This window comes from Sciurus vulgaris (assembly GCF_902686455.1).
Source record: "Sciurus vulgaris genome assembly, chromosome: 10".
In the NCBI taxonomy this organism is placed as follows: Eukaryota; Metazoa; Chordata; class Mammalia; order Rodentia; family Sciuridae; genus Sciurus; species Sciurus vulgaris.
The window spans coordinates 122,358,032-122,379,801 of record NC_136470.1 but is presented as its reverse complement, the minus strand read 5'-3'; the positions used below and the strand labels follow the sequence as shown (position 1 = coordinate 122,379,801).

At 46.0% G+C, this 21,770-nt stretch overlaps 1 protein-coding gene across 1 annotated transcript in view; it reads right to left on the bottom strand.

The window, feature by feature from the left end:
* The window catches only part of LOC306670306 (ephrin type-B receptor 1-like), a 307,350-nt gene that overhangs the window by 170,760 nt on the left and 114,820 nt on the right, over nucleotides 1-21,770 (bottom strand). Inside the window, exon 2 of the mRNA XM_079154992.1 lies at nucleotides 3,898-3,962. Coding sequence (XP_079011118.1) covers nucleotides 3,898-3,962 — 65 coding nt within the window. The remainder of the gene's footprint in view (nucleotides 1-3,897; nucleotides 3,963-21,770) is intronic.

Genomic DNA, 21,770 nt, shown 5'->3' with positions numbered 1-21,770 from the left:
ACCACATACAAACATGCACGTACTAACATATGCGGAGAGCACACACATGAAACCCCACTCACTCTTCTCGAGGGCTCATCAGTTCCTTGGCCCCTCTTTGTGGAACCCACCACACAGGCCATGCTACAGCCTCTGGTCCTGCTCCAGTCTCAGTCATGCCCCCACATCTGTTCTAGAGCCTCACTGAGACTCCCCTCTGGTGTCCCCAAACATGGTCACAATGGTCAGTCCCTCAGCTTCTCTCTCCTTCCTGTAGGTAGATGCCAATGTCCTCAGCTCCTGGCCCCATCCGTCCCTCCGTTCTTTCTTGTGCCACCCGAACTGCCACACCTCCTCCAGGTAGAGGCAGACAGCTGAAGGAGACCCACAGATCACAGCTGTCACAAATGCATGGCCTTCGGCCACAACTTGGTCCTCATTCTCAACGGTATTCTTTATAAACATGCCTAGCCTCTCTCCACTCACAGGATCAGTTAGTTCAGACCTTCTCTACCTGCTTAAAATCTGCACCTCCTCACCTCTTACTCTGCAGACCTCACCCTCCATCTTAGAAAAAAGGTATGAATGTAGAGAATTTTCTGTTCTATGACTTCCTTCACCCAGCCTGGGCTCTCAGCTGTCAGTCAGCACCTGTATCTCTGTCCTACCACCTCAACAGAAAAGGAGTCCCTTCCCCATGAAAGACAAATAAACCCATGGCTTCCTGGGTCTCCTTCTCCCATTTCTGTCTTCCCTCCTTTTCACAAACTGCTGTCCCCACTGCTTACTCAGACCCTTCAATCTCTGCTTTCTAGCTTTCTATCTTGGTCCCCTCTGAAACTACTCACATAGGTCACCAGTAGGGTCTTTGTGGCCAAATACAGTGAGAACACTCAACACTCCCCAGCATTTGCCACACTTGTCCCTGCTTCCTTCCTACACCCTGTTCCCTTGATTTTGACACCGATCCCCTCTTGATTTTCTTGCACCTCCTGGCCAGTCTCCTTTTCAGGGTCCTCTTTCTCTGACTCTTCAATTCAGGCTAACCATTCAGACTTCTTACCTCCTGTCGCTCCAGACTCTGGAGTCGCACTCTGGGATCCCATCCCGTTGACAGAGCGCCAACTCTCATTCCATTTCCCCTAAGCCAAATGCTGAGAGTGCACATACCTGTGTATGCCCTGGAGCCATCTCCAGCCCAGCAGGCCCAAGACTAAACTCGGGTGTGCTTCTCTGCTATGCCCTCCATCTCCGAGAACGGCACCGCATCCATTACTTGCCCAAGTCAGAAACTTTCATCAAATATATATTGAACCAGGTAGTGAACCAGGTGTAAATTCCCAGTGGCAAACAAATACACCAAGTTCCACACCATGGAAGCCACAGTAGGGCTGCAGGAAGGTGGTGAGGTAGAATAGAACCAGATATCAGCACAGAGACATGGAAAATTTGCAATGTTATAGAATGCTACTGTGACAAACTCCCAGGTACTGAGATGACATATGATGGGGGTACAACATGGCCGTGATGCAGGGAAGGTGTCTCTCAGGATGGTCCCAGTGAGCAGAAGTCTGAAGATGACAGAGGAGAAGTCGAGAATTTTTCCCGGGCTTGAGCGTTTATGATGTGCTAGGATGAAGAAGTCCACATGTATAAAGAGGGGAAGGAGAAGGAGGTGAATTCTGCTTGACCAAGAGCATCTAATGAAAGATGTGGCAGTTGGGTATGGGAGCCTGGCTACGAGTCACTGGCATGTTGGTAGAATGGCGACCACTGACCCGAATGAGAACAGTGAGGAGAGAAGAGATCCTGGAATGGAAGTATCCTTGAGCTCTCTCTCAATGCACACCAAGGGCTAGCCTGACCCGCCCTCTGGTTGCTGCAGAAAGACAAAAAAGACTCCGAAGCTGCTTAGGGCACCAGGAGAAGAACTACCTGGTTTTATGTCCCCTCATACAGAGCTCTGGGAACAGACAGCCAAGTCATGCTGGGAACCAGTTGGGAGGGTGGACAGCGGGCAGCCCAGAGAGCCAACACCTTTAAAGGACAACACTTGACTTGCAATATTCCCTTAAGGAGTATCTTCCTTGGGAAAGAAGACCAGATGTTTAAAGACAGGTGCTCCATATAAAGATCAGGGGAAAAATGGTCAAGAATCACATCAAAGTCTTGTAAAAGTATGTAAGCCTTAAAACAATAATATAATTTGTAAAAGATAGCAAGTTCTTAATATTCAAGCAACCTATGAGACATGCCATGTTATCAGCTTTCCATGAAGTCCCAAGTTGGAGTGGGAAGGTTTCCCTAATTGTCTACATTGCTCCTGGCAGGACTTAACTGGTCCAGAGTGGGCATTTTCTGCCACTGTCCCCCCCTTCTGTTTTGGGTAACACCAGCTCAATCTGGATTTTACTCCCCTGCCCCAAGGCATGAGGTATATGCTGGGAACAGTGCATTTCTGCAAATGTTGGAATAATACTGGAAGCCAGATCCCAGAGGTAAAAGCACAAGTGAGATCACCTCTGACCTGCGACCTGAATGTCCCAGTTAGAACCATCCCCACAGCAGAATGAGGGGTGTTAGGGCTGGAGGTCAGGTGCTCTGGCCCTGCTGTGCTGGAGGTCAGGTGCTCTGGCCCTGCTGTGCTGGAGGTTCCCTGCATGGTTCAGGGTTACCAAACATGGGACCAATAGAGAAGGTCTGGGGCAGCTGAGAAAGCCTCAAGTCACTCTGTCCCAGCCCAGCTTCAGTTCCTGGATGGGATAAAGATCCCACTCATTCTTCTTTCATGATTAAGCCCAGAGCCAATCACCCACGCCAGAGCCTTGAACGTCACATCATCTCCACCGCTTCCATCTCCCTCTCCTCTCCTTCCTGCTGTGGTCCATCCATCACCAAGTCTTCCTCCTTAAGTGCTCTTAAACTGCCTGTGAGTATCCCCTTTTAGTTTGATTCTCCTGACACATCTAAGAAAGCTGCCAGACCCTCTTCAATGTCTTTGTCGCAACTCCTGTCCACAATCCCATCAGCAAGCAGGACGCTTTCTTCTCCCTCCTGGGATCCCTCCACTACCCACAGGATAAAATTCAAGTTCCTCGCTCAGCATGGCAGTCCTGGTCCTTCACCACTGTGCCACACTCCAACCACCCCCAGCCCATCTCAGCACTGCCCACACCCTGCTGTGCACCTGACTCTTCCCTCATCTTTTCACGACTCATCCCTGTGAACCAGCTAGCTATTCCTCCTACTTGGATCTTCCCAGACTCTCCAGGTGCCATCTTTCAAACTCCGATTCACTCTTCAAAACCCAGCTCCCCTGCACCTGCATTGCAAAGACATCTCACCTGCCTCTGGGTTTCTCACTCCCACCTCGGTGCCACACCTGCCTGTTGATCTCTCCAGTGTCGCAGAGGAGAGATGTACACCAGCTTACCCATGAACATGTTGGTCCCCACTGGAGACCTACCAGACCCTCAAGGCTGTTCCATCTTCGTAGCTATGGAGTCTGAGCACTGAACAATGTTCAGTCAATGAAGACTGTCCCTCTAGGGCAAGCTCCAGGAGAAAGAGAACCTCAGCCCTTAGGAACCCCAGCCATGCCCAGTGTCTCTGCCCTCACAAAGCCCTTGTGGGTGCTGCAGATATCACTAGCCTGTGTGCCATTCCCACACAGCATGGCCCTAGTTATCCGGGGCCAGTGCTCTAGAGAACTGTGTTACGAGATGGTCTGCATCACCACACTAGGTAGCAACTGAGGTCTAAGAGCCTGGGGCTGCGTCTCTGATGGGCAATGGAACCAGCCCCTCCCACCTGTAGTCTGTTCCCACAGGAACTCTTCTGGGAAGGCTCTGCTCCCTCCAGTCATGCCGCAGGCCTAGACCTCACAGCAGTACTGAAGGATGGTGGTCTGACACTCACCCCCGAGGCAGGATTGGCCGTCCAGCCCAGCTCTGCAGTCGCAGTCCTGGTGTCCATTAATGTTTCTGCAAATCAAAACAAAACGAGACTGATGAGTCAGGTCTGCTAGACAGTGGCCCTTAAGTTCACAAAGCCATTTGTTAGAGGAAATGTCAGCATTAGAAGGAGACGTGGGCATCTTCAAGCCCAGATCACTCTGTGAAGTCCAAGGTTCAGAGAGGGCAAGAGATCTGCTAAGATCACCGCAGACCTCAAGTCTCCTGATACTGAGTCCAGTGCTTTCTCCCCACAGACCCCAGGCTGCCCGTGTGGGGTGGTGTCATTTGCCCGCCCACCACTTTATCCCCAAGATCCAGTTACTTCCAAATCGCTCTATCCAGAAGTTCTTGCAGGCCGTGCTGATCCAATAGCCAAATTCAATCCCCTCCTCAGGTCTTCCTGGGTCCCCTTGTCTACCCTCCTTCCTTCCTATACACTCTTCCCTGCTTCCCCCTCAGGTGTCCTTGTTGACACCCTTGGATGGTTTCCCATCAATTTCTCTGGCCAACCATTCCCCCGAGACTCAGTGTTCCCACAAATCCCTTTACCCAGGCCCAGCTACAAGCCCAGCCCCTTCGCCTCTGCAATGGACTCAAGAAGCTTCGACAAACAGAAATGAACATCCCAACGCCAACAGCCCACTACGGCCAGCAATAAAATGACAAGGGTGACTGGAGCAGCCAGTGTCCTGTTTACCAATTTCCCTATGGCCACACAAAGGAAAAGACAGAGGTCCTGACTGCTGTAAGCTCCTGGGAGCCATCAGGCATAAACTGCATATATTCGAAGCATACAATTTGTGAAGTTCTGACATGTGTTTACACCCACAGGGCTGTCACCACAATCAGGAAAATAAACATGTTTGTCACTCCCCAAAGCTTCCTTATCCTTCTGTAGTCCTGCTATAATCCATTTCTCCCTCCTGCTTCTGACCCACCTGGTTCCTGTCCTCAGGTAATGACTGATCTGCTTTCTGTCACTATAAATTCAATGGCACTTTCTTGAATTTTACATAAATGGAATCATATAGTATATACTGGCTTCTTTCACTCAGTGTAACTGTTTTAAGATTTATATATATTTTGCATATACCAATAGTTTATTCCTTCTTATTGCTGAGTAAATTCCAATTGAATACACCAGTTGCTTTACATGTTCATCAATTGTTTCCAGGCTGGGGCTGTTATAGGATAGGGTATGACAGTTCCAATTCCTCCATATCTTTACCAGCACATGAAAATACTTTGCTTTCAGTTCTAGCCACTTTGATGTGCTATGATTTTAATTCTCATTTCCTTATTTTTGTTAATTTTTTATTTGTTCTAATTAGTTGTACATGACAGAATGCATTTATACATTTTGATAGATCATTTCCTTATTGATGAATGATTTGAACATCTTGTCATGTGTTTATTTATCATCAACCATATATCTTCTCTGGTGAAGTATCTGTTCAAATATTTTTCCTGTTTTTATGCTGGGTTGTTTATTTTCTTATTATTGAATTTTCAGAGTCCTTTTCTCAAAAAATTTATTGACATACAATATTTGTACTTATTCTGGTGGTACACTATTACCATTTGATAAATGTATTCACTGCATAGTGATCAAGTCAAGGTGACTAACATTCCCACCTCCTCAAACATCATCATTCCCAAGTGTCAGGAGCTCTTCAACTTTTCTAGTTATTTTGACATGCATAATTAATTGTTGTAGGCCATAGTTACCCTACTATGCTATGTGACATCAGAACTGCTCCTCCTGTTTAAACCATATCTTGATACACGTTATCTACCCTTTCTATCTCCTGGTCCCTTCCTAGCTCTGTAGGTTCCACCAATAGAACCTACAGAATTTGTCTTTCTGTACCTGGCTCATTTCATTGAACACAACCCCTCCAGTTCCATCCATGTTGCCACTAACAACAGGATAATGTCCTTTTTTGTGACTGAATGATATTCCTTTGTGTATATATACCACATTTTACAAATCCATTCACCCCTTAATAGATATTTTAGCCAATTCCAAATCCTGGCTTTTGTGAATAGTGCTATAATAAATACAGGCATGCAGGAATTTCTTTGATATAATGGTTTCATTAACTTTGGATATATACTCAGAAGTGGGGTATCTGGGTCACGTGATAGTCTTATTTTTGGTATTTTGTTTTCCCTATTGGCTACAGTAACTCACACTCTCACCAACATTGTATGAGTCCCCTTTCTCTCCAACCTTGCCAACATTTGTTATTTTTTTGTCTTCTTGATGGCAGCCATCCCAACTGGGGTGAGATGATATCTCATTATGTTTTGACTTGCGTTTCTCTGATGATGATAATTTTTCATATATTTCATGGCCATTTGTTTATCTTCTTTTGAGAGATGTCTGTTCAGTTCATTTGCCATTTTTAATTGGATTGTTTGTTTCTTGCTGTCGAGTTTTTTGATTCCTTAGCTATTCTGGATATTAACTCCTTGTCAGATGAATAGTTTACAAGTATTTTCTCCTATTCTGTAGGTTGTCTCTTAACTCTATTGATTATTTCCTTTGCTGTGCAGAAGCTTCTTACTTTGTTACAATTCCATCTGTCTATTTTACTTTTGTTTCCTGTGTTTTGGGGGCCTTACCCACAAAACATTTGCCTCTATCAGTCTTTTATTTTCTCTTTTAATCATGATTTCATTGAGGCATTATAATTATACATATTAGTGGATTCATTGGGAAATATTGATACACGCACATAACATAATTATTTTATTCCCCAGTACTGTTCCTTTCCCTCTCTTCCTCCCTCCCCCTGGTTCCTGTCTTTCACTCTACTGCTCTCCTTTCCACTTACTTATTTTTAATTGGTGCATCATAGTTGTACATAAAAGTGGGATTCCTTGTGATATATTCATACGTGCACAAGGTGTATTGTGTTTATTGCATTTCCCAGTACTCTCCTTTCTCTCTCCTCAACCCTGGTACTTCCCTTTCCTCCCCTCTGCCATCCTCAGCACCATTTATGGAAGAGACTGTCCTTTCTCCAAGGCATCTTCTTGATGCTTTTATCAAAAATCAGCTGGCAAACTGGGCATGGTGGCTCATGCCTATAAACCCAGTGGCTCGGGAGGCCGAGGCAGGAAGATTGTGGGTTCAAAGCCAGCCTCAGCAATTTAACAAGGCCCTATACAACTCAGTGAGAGCTTGTCTCTGAAATAAAATACTAAAAAAGACTGGGAATGTTGCTCAGTGGTTAAGTACCCTTGGGTTCAATCCCCAGTACTAAAAAAAAAAAAAAAAAAAAAAAAATCAGTTGGCAGACCAGGCACAGTGGTGCATGCCTATAACCCTAACTATTCAGGAAGAAGCTGAGGTAGGAGGATTGCCAAGTTTGAGACCAGCTTGGGAAACTTAGTGAGATGCTGCCTCAAAATAACACAAAAAAGAGGGCTGGGGATATAGCTCAGTGGTAGAGCACTTGCCTAATATGCTCTAGGCCCGGGGTTCAATCCCCAATACCAGGAAAAATAATCATGCTGAGTAGTTTCTGGACTTTGCATCCTGTGTTTTGATTGCCATAGTTTTGTAGTATATTTTCGGGTCATGTATTATGATGCCTTCAGCTTTTTTCCCTTTTGTTCAAGATGCTTTAGCTACTCAGGGTCTCTTATGGTTCCAATGATCTATGAGTGATTTTTTTTTTCTACTCTGTGAAGAATGCCATTGGTATTTTGATGAGGATTACATTGACTCTATAGATTGCTTTGCACAGAATGGACATTTTAAGAATATTAATTATTCCAATCCATGAGCATGCAATGCCTTTCCATTTATTATGTCCTCAATAATTTCCTTAACCAGTGCTTAATAATTTGCATTGTAGCAATCTTTCGCTTCCTTGGTTAACTTAATTCCTAGGTATGTAATTATTATGGATATTGTGAATAAGATTGCTTTATTACTTTTCAGATAATTTGTTATTTGTGTATAAAAATGTTACTGATTCTGTGTGTTGATTTTGTATCCTGCAACTTTATTGAATTCATTTATCAGTTCCAACAGAAGTGGAGTCCTTAAGGCTTTCTCTCTCTCTCTCTCTTTCCATTTTAGGACTGGGAATAGGTGTGCTTTACCACTGGGTTATACCCCACAGACCCCCAATATTTCTATTATTTTGAGACAGCATCCTGCTAAGTTGCTGAGGCTGACCTTGAACTTGGGATCCTCCTGCATCAGTCTCCCAAGTAGCTGGGAATATAGGTGTGTGCCACTGTGCCTGGCTGTTAGGGTTTTCTATGCAATCCCATCTGTGATTAGGAATAATTTGACTTTCTTCTTTCCAACTGCATGCTTTTTTTTTTTCTCTTGCCTAATTGTCTGCAGATTTCTAGAACTATGTTGATTAGGACTGGGGAAAGTGGACATCTTATTTTTATCCAGATCTTAGAGGAAATGCTTTCATTTCCCCCACCCCACACCCATGTAGAAGATGTTTGCTGTGAGTTTTCATACATAGCCTTTATTGAGTTGGTGTTTGTTCCTTTGCACCTAATTTCTCAAGGTGTTGTTTTATCATGAAGAGATGATGAATTTTATCAAATGCTTTTGCTGTGTCCATTGAGATCATGTGTTTTTGTCCCTCGTTCTGTTCATGTTGCATTTCATTTACTGATTTTTATATGCTGACCCATCTTTCCATCCCTGGGATAAATCCCATTGATCATGGTGTATAATTTTTATAATGTGCTCTTAGATGGGGTTTTGCTAGCATTTTGTTGAGGATTTTTACATGTATGTTCATAAGGGATATTGGTCTGCAGTTTTCCGTGAGTTGTCTTTTTCTGGGTTTGTTATCAGGGTAATGCTGGCCTCATAGAATGAGTTTGGGAGAGTTTCTTCCTTTTCAATTTTCTGGAATAGTCTGAAGGATTGATATTGGCTCTCTTTAAAATGTTTCGTAGAATTCGGCAGTGAAGCCATCAGGTCCTGGGCTTTTCTTTGTTGGGAGAAGTTTTATTACTGATTCAGTCTCATAGCTCATTATTGGTCTGTTCAGGTTCTACATCTCCATAGTTCAATTTTGGTAAGGTCATATATGTCTAGAAATTATTCCATTTCTCCTAGTTTTTCTAAATTTTTTGGTGTACAGTTGTTCACAATGGTCACTAATGATTATTTGTATTTCTGTGGTATCAGTTATAATGTCTCCTTTTCCATCACTGATTTTATTGGGGTCTTCTCCCCCCACCCTCCTTCTGCCTAGCCTGACTGAAGGTTTGCCAATCATGTTTCATCTTTAAAAAAAAAATTCATTTCATTGATCCTTTGTCTTACTTTCTCAGTCTATATTTTGTTTATTTATGCTCTGATATTAACTAGTTTTTATCTCACTCAATTTTGAGTTTGATTTGCTGTTGCATTTCTAGCCCTTACGTTGAAAAGAATGTGAATTCTGCACTATTGTTAGACATATTCCGTAAGTTTGTTATGTCCATTTGGTCTATAATACAGTTTAATTCCAATGGTCCTGGATTGATTTGGGGTGAGGGAGTCTAAATGATATGTTCACTGATGGAAATGTAGTGTTGAAGTCTCCAACTGTTATTGTGTGGGAGTCTATATCTCTCCTAAGATCTTATAATGTTTGCTCTATATAATTGGGAACTCCAATGTTTATAGTTGTTATTTCCTCCTGTTGAGTTGAAAATGCTACGATTATAGTGGACTTTTTATAGTTCTTTAGTTGTAGTCCATTTTGTGGTGTGTAAGTATAGCTACTCCTGCTCAGTTTTGGTTTCCATTTGCATGGAATGTCTTTTTCCAACTCTTCACTTTTAAAAATTTTTTTATTTGTTCTTTTTAGTTATACATGACAGCAGAATCTATTTTGATATATTTATATAAACATAGAATATATCTCACTCTAATTAGGATCCCAGTCTTGTGGATGTATATAATGTTGAGATTCACTGTGGTGTATTCATATAGGTACATAGGAAAGTTATGTCAGATTCCACTGTCTTTCCTATTCCTATCACCCCTCCCTTCCCTTCATTCCCCTTTGTCAAATTCACTGAACTTCTATTCTTCCCCTACCCTTCCCTTGTTGTGAGTTAGCAACCACATATCAAAGATAACATTTAACCTTTGGTTTTGGGGGATTGGCTTACTTTACTTAGCCTGAGTTTCCAGATTCATCCATTTATCAGTGAATGTCATAAAGTTATTCTTCTTCATAACTGATTAATATTCCATTATGTATCTATACCACAATTTCTTTCTTCATTCATCTGTCCAACCCTTCTCTTTTAATCTGCATGCTTTTCCTTAAGGTCAAGGTGAGCTTCTTGTAGGCATTGTATAGTTACTGCCATTTTTAAATCCATTCAGACACTCTATATCACTTGATTGGAGAATTTAATCCTTTTATATTCAAGATTATTAATGATAAGAATTTACTACTGCTATTTTGTTGTCTTCTAATTGTTTCAATGTTCTTTGTTCAGTTCTCTCTCTCTTACTGTTTATTTTTTTGGTTTGTGGGTGGTTCTGTGGTGGTAAGATTTTACTCTTCTCTTCATTTATGTATCCACTTTATGATTTTTATCTTTCACTTGTTTTCATGATGGGTAGTTATTGTCCTTTTGATTACAGATATAGGACTTCTTTGAGTATTTCTTGTAGGTCTAGTGATGGTAAATTCCCTCAGTTTTTATTAGTCTTAAAACGTCTTTATTTCTTCTTTATTTCTGAAGGATAGTTTTTCTGGGTATAATATACTTGGTTGGCATATTTTTTCTTTCAGAACATCGTTGTCCCATTCCCTCCTATGAGGCTTCTGCTGAAAAATATGCTATTAGTTTAACAGAGACTCTCTTAAATCTTACTTGAGACTTTTCTCTTGCTGCTTTATCTTGGACTTCTGACAGTCTTTGTATAATACATCATGGAAAGAACCTTTTTTGAGCAAATTTCTTTGAGGTCCTTTGGGCATTCTGGGCCTAGATATCCCTATCTTTCCCAACATCAGGGAAACCTTCACGTATTATTTCACTGAATATATTCCTATGTATTTTCCCTTCCCTTCATCCTTAAATGCCCATAATTCAAAAAATTATTCTTTTAATGATGTCCCAAAAGTCATAAGTCTCAGAAACATTATTTTTTTGGTGAGTGGAGTTCTAGAATATTTCAAAAAATGTCTTCAAGTTCAGAAACTATTTCTTCTATTTGATCTATTCTGTTGTTGAAGCCCTCAACATTTTTTATTTGATATTGTGTTCTTCAGTTCCAGAATTTGTTTGATTCTTTTTCATGATCTCTATCTCTTTGCTATACCTCTCATTCACATCATAAGTTGTTTTCTTAAACTTCATTGAACTGTTGTTATTTCCTTCTATCTCAATGAATTTCTTTAGAACCATCCTTTTGAATTGTTCAGGCATTTCATCAATCCTTTATTCCTTTTGGGGCCTGCTGCTGGAGAGTCATGTTCCTTTGGAGATACACGGTACCTTGCTTCATCATACTTCTTGTGGGCCTACATTGATATTTGCATATCTGGTAGATCCCTTGTTTCTACCAGTTTTATAGAGTAGCCTTCATAGTAAAAGACTTTCTACTGAAGCTGTGCCTAAGCATGTTGGTTTGCTAGGCTACAATGGATGTTGTTCCAACTGAATGCCATAGCAAAGTCTCTGTATAACTTCTTCAACTATAATTGATAGCTTTAGGCATGGTGCATGTGGCAGTGGGAACTGAGATCTCATCCATCTCCAAGGAGGGTACGGGGGGTGGGGACACTCTAGTAGCCCAGGTGGGTGTGGCATCCACATGTTATTTAATGGCATGCACATTAAATAACAGCTCTGGCAATGGGAATGTCTTACCAGGGTTATGCAGAGAGGTAGATGTTTCCTCAGGTCCTGCCGGGGCAAGCTCAACTGTCAGCAGTGGCCTTCTACAATGGCAGTGGTGACATTAGGACATGGAGTATGGGATGTACGCCCAAGTCCCACGTGGGAGAGCATTGCTGGCAGCAGAGATCCAGTGGTGTCCTCAGGTCCCTTGGTGGTGCGCTTCAAAGGTGGTGCGCTTCCCCAGTGGGGTGTATGGACCATGGGAGGCTCACCCACAGCCCCAGCAGGACTATGTGCTGATAGCTGCAGCGAATGGCAGGGAGGCATGACATGGGACAGACCCCAGATCCCAGGAGGCTAGTGTTTTGCTTCCTCAGATCTTGTGGGAGCATTACTTGCTGTGCTAAACCATCTGTCCCCTGAAGTGCAGGGCACTGTGTGGATGCAGGCAATGGAGTTGCAATTGCACCACTGGGTTCATGATCTGTAGGTTTTTGTGCAAATGTGGTAGACTCTTTGTGGGACTCTACAGACAGGGATATACGAGGGCTTCTCTTCCTTTGGGGCAGTGCAGATTCCTACAGTGGTTCCATTCTCAATGAGATACTGTTCTGCAGCATCCTGGACCTTGAGGGTACAGGAAGAGATGATGCGAGTTCTTTCTCTGAAGTAAAGCTACAGTGCAAACTCCAGGCACCTCTCCTAACTAGCTCCAAACCTGCAATGACTGTGGAACTCTCCTGAAGCTGGTATTGCTGGTGTTCCCAGTGATGGAGTCTGCTGGACTCTCATATATTTTGAGAAGGAGGCCACCACTGGTCACCTCTACTTAGCCATCCTGGAATATCCCAAGAGTTCTGGATACCAGTTCTTTTCAGATATTTGTAAATACTTTCTCACACTCTGTGGCTTATCTTTTCATTATTTTAGCAGTGCCTTTTTCAAAAGCCCAAGTTTTAAATTTTGACCACTTCCAATTTCTTGGAATTTTCTTTTAGAGTTTATTGTCCTATCTGAGAACTCTGACTAACCAAGTTCAGTGATGACTTTACTCCTATTGTGATTCATTTTGAGTTCATGTTCTGTATAACGTGGAAGGTATGGATCAATGTACTTTATTTTGTTTTTGCATGTGGCTATCCAATTGTTCCAAAGAGGCATCTTTTTTAAGTTTCTAAGAGATAGGGGCCCCAAACAAAAGACCTCTCAGACTGTCCACAAACAACTGAACTCAAACAATCCTCCTGCCTCACCTCCAAATAGCTGGGAATAGAGGTGCATGCTACCACACGTGGTAGAGGGATACCTTTGAAAATTCACACGATGGAGCCACACAGGCTGGTGGAGCTATCTTACTGCCCTGGATTCCCCAGGGTATGTAGGAATAAGAGCACATCCTAGCCACACTGGTGCTGAACAAACAGGGAGGTGTGAGATGTAGTTGATGTGTTATTCTGATTTTATCCCCTCTGTGTCCCCCCATTACCCTGCCCCACCCCCACATGTACCACCATTCCACACTCAGTGCTTCAGGGAGAGATATAAATGCAGAATGCAGAGTCCTGGCTCTATTTGGAAATAGGAAGACTCCTGGCATTAAGCAAAGGTGAGGAACAGTCCTTAATCCCAAAGAGTTGCCTGCCCCGCAGAGAAACAGGAATCTGTCCAGGTAACAGGGGCTCCAATGTCAGCATCCCTGTGTGGTGAGAGCAGTGAGTGCCCACCAGCTGAGGTGGCACTGGTAGAGCACAGGGAGCTGGAGGGCCTGAGTGGGTCCAATAAAGGGGACACAGGACCACCCAGTGGGACCTGCATGGCCGATAGCAAGGGTTGATTTGGATACAGGGTATGTCAACGGGTACCTGTGGGGACAAGAGATGAAGGCACAGAGCGCCTTCCCCGCCCCCCAACTTGACATGACATAGTCTGCCTGTAACCCAGGTAGTGTTTCTGTCCCATCAGTGGAATGGGGACTCAAAGGGGAAGCTGTCAAGGGTTAAAGTGAGAAAGCAAGCTGTATTTTCTCTCCCAATCTGAATTTGGGCTCAGACTGAGAGCCACGCTTGGGAATATCTGGGGGACAGAGGCGGTGGAGCAGGCTTCTCGAGCTTGTTTTCCCCTCTGACTCTTCTGACAGCTGGGGAGGCTGGTCCCTGCACGGATGGTCCCTCCCTCTCCCCCTCAGCTCCACTTCGCAGCACTAATAACGATCATAATGACACACCAGATTTACATAATGCCCTTCTCAGAAGACACTCCATGAGGCTCTATGGAAACTCATCTCCATGATTATTAAAATGTTCGCCAGGTGGCTTTGAAGCAGGGGCAAATGCACCCATGTGACAGAGCTGGGGACTGAGGCCTAGAGAAACCCAGGGCTTTCTCTAAAGTCTCACAGCTTCCCACTCTGACAGAGCTAGCTCCAATCCCAGCACAAGGTCCACCCAGCAGACCTGGGCTTCCAGAGGATTCTGCTGCAGCCCTAGGGTGGGGGAAGGAATGGGAGCCATTGCTCACAGAGCCAAGAAGCCACCCACTCCCCAGAATAATGTATCTCCCACCACTCCTAAACCTTCCAAGGGCTCCTTTGTTGCGTCCATAAATACAATCTAAGATTTTATAATAGTCATAGTCACCTGCTCTAGGACTGTAATTGAATCTGCTTGTAAATAATATTTTTGATGCAGTCCATTGGACAGAAGTTGCAGCAAGAGGAATCCGTTTCTTTATATCCTGCCCACTGTGGAAACAGAAGACCACAAAACCGTAAACCATCCACTCGATATGATTAAGGGCAGTTTCTTTCCTGGCACAGAGAGTGCCTGATTATAGCATTACACTCTGGTGGGGGCTGAATAAAAGTGATTTGAGGAGGTTTACATCTCCCTGGAGAGGAAGGGAGCACTCATTTGCATTTATAAAGCATATTGAGAGTTCTGGCAGAAAGTTATGGTGGAAGCACAATTAAATATTTACCATCACTTCTGCTCTCAAACAGTGGCATGGGGACCAGACCAGCTGGAAGGGCATGTGTTGCTGTCAGATCCAGAGATGCCTGTAGGGGACATGGCTCTGGGATCCACGCCCACCTCCTGGGCTCTGCCCTCTGAGAGCACTTGCTCACTGCCCAGGTGGGGAAAGTCAGGAAGCACACGCAGTGGACAGAGTGCCAGTTGGGCACATGGGCCAGGTGCCACCTCCATCAGTTAGTAGATATGTGACCTTGTTCATATCCTGGAACCTCTCCCTGCCTTTCTGTCCCCTCATCTGCAGAATGGGGCTAGTGCTAGCTAGCATGCTGGATTATGGGGCTGAGGGAGGCAGAGTGAGATAAAGGTCTAAATCCATAGTGTTACCTTTGTAATAACTCAATTACTCCACATCGCAGTTCCTTATCCATGAAAAGAATCTAATGATACAGTAGCTATGGAATACCTACAAGAATCTAATGATATTAGATACTTCATCTATCCTCTTCCTCAGAGGAAGACCAAGACAGGGATACGGGTTGGGGACACAGCAATGAATGAGAATTTATGTGTTGCCCTGGAGGGATTCATGGTTTTGTCAAAAGTAGGACAAGAAGCAAAGTCATATCTAGGATCTTATTCTGGACAAGCCCATGAGAAGGAGACGGAAAACCTCAGGAGAATGGACCTCAGGGGACTGTCTCAACAGGGAGACCTGTGATCACCTGAGCAGGGGTGGGCAGTGGTGGAGGAAGGGATGGAGAATCTTCCCTGTCCCTGGGGAGGGAGATGGGAGAGTGACTCCTGGGGCGACAAGGGAAGGAGCAAAGGCGGGTGGAAGGAGACCGAGTGGAAACCCTCCTGAACATCTGGATAGTGAGAAGGAGAGAGAAGACAGAAGGGTCTCTGGCAAGAGCTGGCTTGACTAGCAAGAACTCAAGAAAGAAGGGGCGCCTGGGACTCCCGGCAGACAGAGTCCACCTCCCCAGGGGACATTCCTCACAGAGGCTTCCGTGTAGAAACCCTCACTGCGCCCACCCATCAGTGGGACACAGCCTGGGGTTCCAGGTGCTGGAGCCATGCCTGAGCCCCCATGGAGAAGAAGAGGCAGCTTCTGCTTGGCTCTGCAGGCAGTGTCTCTTTCTGTCTGGATTGGCACCTTTCGATGTGTTAACATTTGGGGAAAATCAGCCTCCCCGTCATGAAAAAAGAAAGATAAATAAACACTCTTTGTGCAGCTTGGTCATTCTTTAGGAGCGACATTAATTAGATATTCTGCTGATGGAAGACGTCCCTCCGTGGTGGTAACAATACACAGCAGCACAGACAGACGGGTGCAATAGCAGCTTCCCGTCATTTCCTGAGCAGTGCCTCCTGTGCATTGGGCAAGGTGAGTCCACAGACCTTCTGAGCAGGAAAGGACCAGTGCCCCATGCAGTCATGTCCTTGTGTCCTCCAGAGCCCACGGGACTCCTGAAGTCTGGAACCCAGACCGTGGAGTAGTTCAAGAACCAGGCTGAGAGTCAGCCTGGCTGCAGACATGGCGCAAGGCAGACCCAACGCACTCTTCAACCTTTTCTGGGATACTTGGAAGTGGGCTGTAAAACGGTGTTGAAAGGGGGTTCAGGTATCCACGGAACAAAGGTTGTTTTGGAGCAGCACCCATGGTGGGGGCACTGTGCAGATTCCAGAGATAGAATGAGAACAGAGTGACGTGCCACCCCACCCCTCAGGAAGTTTGCCGCCAAGCAGGGACAGAAAATAATTAAATAACCATGCAAGTGGATAATCCGCAATGAGAGCCCCAGTGAATGGCGGGAAGGGGGAATCATAGGAACAGTGGTAAGCACTAAATAAAATGGCAGTTGTACCGAGCCTGGCAGGCAGCTGACACTTCCTCTTTTCTGTCCCCAGGCCTTGGCTCCTGAAGCATAGGAACCACCACTTTAAACGCACGCGCACACACACCCCTGCTGTAAGACTGAGCCCGTTGTAGCAGGAATAGAATATGCGTTTATGCATTCAATAACACCCCTGGTCCCACACCCAGAGTGAACTAGGTGCCTATCAGGTTGGCACAGCCAGGCCTTCTCGCTGCCTCTCCCAGAGTCTCCATGCTGCCCCAGACCTGCCCCCACACACCCTGATCCCTGGGAAGCCAGCCCCATCAGCACAGTAGTCTCAGGTAAAGCCCGCCTGGCTCATCAGGTGGTCGGCTGCCCTCTGAATCCTCAGCCCCTGCAACAGCACTGAAGGTATCTAAGCCCCAGCTTCACAGCATGTCCAGACCTCCTGCTGATGGTTCTGACTGGCTTCCCTCTGATCCCTGCCCTGCCCTTCCGGATTAGCCCCAAGGACCTGGGAAGGGAGAGGTCTGTGAGCTTTGGGTTTGGGGCTGGGGTTGGTTCACTGTGAATGTTTGGTGCACTAGCCAGACTCAGGGGTCCGTGCTCCAATGATGGGCCTGGGCCTAGCGCAGCTAGCACAGCTACAGAGGGTCAAGTGAGGAAGTTTCCAGTAACCTGTCCACACCCGTCTCCCATGCATCCAGCCCACCCGAGCCTTCTCTCTGTGTCAGCTCTCTTCTTTCTCTTCCTCCCCCTCCTCTTTCCCCTCCCCTTCCTTCTCCCTCCCACTCCTCCTTTTCTTCACACTGACCCCCTTCCAAACTTTCCTATTACCCTTCCCTAGAACCTGGGTGTGAAACCTCAGAGGTATTTAATTTTGACTTCTTCCTTTCCCTTAAATTCTTACATCATTCAAATTCCTTTGTTTCCTTCTTTGCAGCATCATTTTTTGGTTTTGTTTTTGGTTTTTTTAGATATATACTTCTCTCCACTCCCAGGGCTCGGCCCCTGCACAATGGGGTCATAGTGACCACCTCCCAACTGGTGTGTAACCCCCAATTCCCATCTGAATGATTCTCTATGCAGCTGCCAACCTCATCTCCCGCTTCCAATGTAAACAGTCCTGCTTTCTGGAAAGTAGCATGGCCACCCTAAACAAAGCCTTATAGAACCTCAGATATTCTGACCACCCAGTAATTTCACTCCCAGGGATTTGTCCAAAGGAAACAATTCCAAAGGAAAAGGGAGAGGAGAGCTATATCATGAAGATGTTCATTATATCATTATCTAGAAGATGAGAAAAGTGGCAGCAATGAGCCACGGGGAGGGGTGCAGGGCAGCTCATTCCCACATCCGGGTGTTATGAAGACAATGAGCACGTGGACTGTGGGCCCTGAATCACCAAGCTGTGTGTGTCCCATGGATGCAACTGAGACGGTGTTTCAACTGGGTGGCACAGCAGGGAAGACTGAGACACAAGGGAAGACACCACGCCTGCCGAGACGGGGAGGCCATTTACAGATGAGCTTCCTGTTATTCAGCTGTTTCGCAAGACCTACATGCAGAAATTTTAAAAATTAACTTCTAAAAACAGCTCTTCCATCACATCTCACTTCCCCACTTTATGATTGTCAAAGTCTCTCCACTGACTTGAATCCTACGCCACCAACATGCAGTCTTTAGGATCTTCTGATCCAGACACCTCCTCCAAGTGGACATTTAATCCCCTGAAGGAAGTCTCTTCTCCCAGTTCCCCACGTTGCTCTGCTCGTTCCTCCTCCTCTCCATCTACTGACACCTTGGATTTCAGAGCCCACCCTAGCCCTTCCGTTACTAGGTCTCCCTTCCTCTGAATAGCTTGTACTGTCTGAATGGCTGGTTTTGGTTGTTGGTTTTGGATATTTCCCGCTCCAGGACATTCTAAGTACCTTGAGAAGGCAGAACTGTGACCTCCACCCCACAGAGCGTGGTGAGATGTCTCCGACATAAATGGTCGATAGACACCGGAGACCTGGGTTTAAGTCCCAGCTCCACAACGCTGAGCAAATCAAGTCAGATCTGAGAGCAAGGCAGAAGCTTCCCTCCTCCATCCGCTCTGAGCCAACCAGGCCACGCTCAGAAAGACGCTCTATGTTTTCTTAAGAACACTCATTTGACTAACGTGTATTTACTGTCTTTGCCAAGTGCAAAATGCTAGGCAAAAGGGAGCTATTATGTCCATCTCCCATGAGTGATGGGTAGCAATGGCCAGTGAGGAAGAGAAACAAGCCTGAGTAAGCTGAATGAGTCAATCCAACCCATCTGCTGAATGACTGACTGATTGAGTGAGTCTGAACAGGCATTTAAATTATAAATACAAACTGTGAAATTTGCTCTTTTAAAGAGCACACAGATCAGCACACTCCTCCCCGCCACACCCTTCTCCTTCTGTTTCTTTTATGTTCCAAGGTGCAATTAATTATGGTAAATAGATAGAAGTCACAGCATCAATGGGTCACAGCACAGAAATGTGCCTCAAGGGGTTGGGACAGGCTCCAGATCTGGTCTTGATTCACACACAAGGCACAGCTTATGAACAAACTCGAAGGCTAAGACAGGGTTCTAATTTCCCTTCCCCCAATGGCTCTTCTGAGTCAGATTCCCAAGGAAGCAGACCAGGCATGGACACCTGAAAAGTCCGCGTTCAGTGTGAAGAACTGGAATAAGCTTTGGAAGGGCTGGTTCTCTGCCCAGCCGAGCCTTGGATTTGTTATGTGGGTTGGGAGGGTTCGTCTCCTCTTTTGGCTCCTCATCTGAGGGTGGTGACTGAAAAACCAAGCAAACACCTAAAGAGGACCTCTGGAGCCAGGATGACCCCCTGCCTCCTGAGTCCCACGTCTGGCTTTGCCCCGTGGTGACTTGGTAATGTGTACACTTGTTCTCTGCATGAGCTGTTCCCTAATAAAACATGGAGCTGACTGGAGGAGGTCTCTCAGTTTCCTGGAACTGCTGGAACAAAGCTCCAGATGCTGGCTTCAAACAACAGAAATGGATTATCTCACAGTTCTGGAGGCTTAAAGTCCAAAAGCAAGATGTTGGGAGCTCTGTGCTTTCTCTGAAACTCGTAGAGGAAAATCTTTCCTTTGTCCAGCTTCCTGTGGCTTGCTGGTGAGCTTTAGTGTTTCTTGCTTTGCATCTGTGTGTGTGACTCTGGTCTGCTCCATTGTCACATGGTATTCACCCTGGTGTCTCTGTCTTCACATGACATGCCCATTTTCTAAGGACACCAGTCATACTGGATTAGGAGTCTACTGCCTTCTTGGTATGACTTCATCTTAGCCAATATCTGCAATAACCCTGTTTCCAAATAAAGTCACATGGTGAGGTCCTGGGGATTAAGACTTCGACATGTCCATTTTTTGGAGCTGGGAGGCATGATTCAACTCATAACAGGGGTTAGGATGCTTGAAAATAAGGCTGTTGGATTTTCTTCCAACAAATACTGGGGCCCTGGGCTGGGAGTTTGAGGATGCAGATGCAAAGGGGTCAGGAGCTTCCTTCAAACACCTGGGCTAGCAGACAAGAGAAGTCTCTAATTGTCCCTCCAGATCTCCTCTCTGCCCTTCTCTACCCTGCTCTGCCCTTGGAGGGATGCCTTGTAGACTGTATCAGACAGCTCCTGGGCAGCAGGAGGCCCGAGGATGCTGGGAGTCATCGTCGGATGCACATTCCCAGCTCCTCTTTCTGAGCTGCAGAGTGGCTGCCCTCTCCAACAGCTGTGGCCCTTATCCACTTCTGGTAACATGGCTCCTTCCCTCTGTCCTTCAGGCCTGGGATGGTAAAAGCTCAGTGCTGTTGCTAGTCCCCAAGTGCCTTGTCATCCTTATCGTCTGTCTTTAACTCTGTGCAAATCTTTGTAAACAGTTCCTTCATTAATCTCCCCTCAATCACCTCTTTTGACTGCTCCATCTGTTTCTGCCAAGCCCTGGATGATACTCAGGGTTTAAATGAGTAGCCCGTGTTAGGCAGCACCCACATCTTTGGTTCCCTCCCCACTGAGTCCTGTAGCAACTCCACACAAGAAAGCAGGTATGAACCCTTGTGGCCAGGTCCAGACTACACTGGATCAGTCAGACCGGGGCAGGAAGCTCGGTTCTGGTTGTATAACCGTGAGAAAATCACTCAGACCCCTAAGGCTCATGTTTAGCCATCCATTAAGTGAGAATGAAAATGTCCACTTCACCAGGCATTTGAGGGAAGTTGGTGAAATATTATTTACCAAGCACTTATTGCAGCCTCTGACAAGCGCTGCTTGGCTGGAAGAGAGCCGCTGTCACTGTTTCCGCTGTTATGGTCCAGGTCCTGGTGTGGGGAGTGGAGTCTTTCATGGCCAAGTTCGTCAACTCCACCCTATGAGATTGGGTTGGCTTCGGAGTCCCCAACTCTGGAAGCTCTCCGTGTAGCCTCAGTTCATGGGGAAGCCACTCTCTGCCCTCCAGTCAGCTTTAACTTCTCATCCAATCCCAGACAGGGGAGGCCTTGGTTCCGCCTTCAGCTCCCCACATACCATGCATGGGGGGATCTGGGATGGGACTGCAGGCTCAGCGAGACCCTTTCTTGTTGGCCACTCCTAAAGATGAGATGGACTCTGTGTGGACCCCTGGGTCTGGAGGGGGAAGCCACCAAGAAGGTCCTTGTAGCCTGAGTTGACTGAGAATCCAGCCTGTGGTCTGCCCCCCGGCCCCGGGCCCCAGACACACACTGAGGCACAGGAGCAGCCAGGGCCTTTTTGGGATTCAACACCTTTCTTTGTCCCCTGGTGCACACGCAGAGTACAAAAGGCTAGTGGTGAGGGAGCTCCGGCCACTGGCTCTGCTCTGAAGGAACAAGGTCACATGGCAAATGCAACGCTCCAGTGTCACCCTGCCCTGCCCCTCCCTCCTTCTGGGATGGCAGTGCTTGTCTCTGGTCTTCCACAGCCAGACCTGAGGGGCCATGGTTCTTTGGGGGTGGAGGCAGGAGCTTTCTGAATCAGCTGGAGGTGGATGTCCACAGTAGAGCCCTGGACTGGGCATGGTGACGTGCAGTGCAAGGAACAGGGGTGAGAATGGACCCGCACATCACTCAGGACCCATGGCCTGTCTCGTCCGCAGCACCACAGGGTCCGGCAGCCTTGACTAAGTACAGCATGCGTC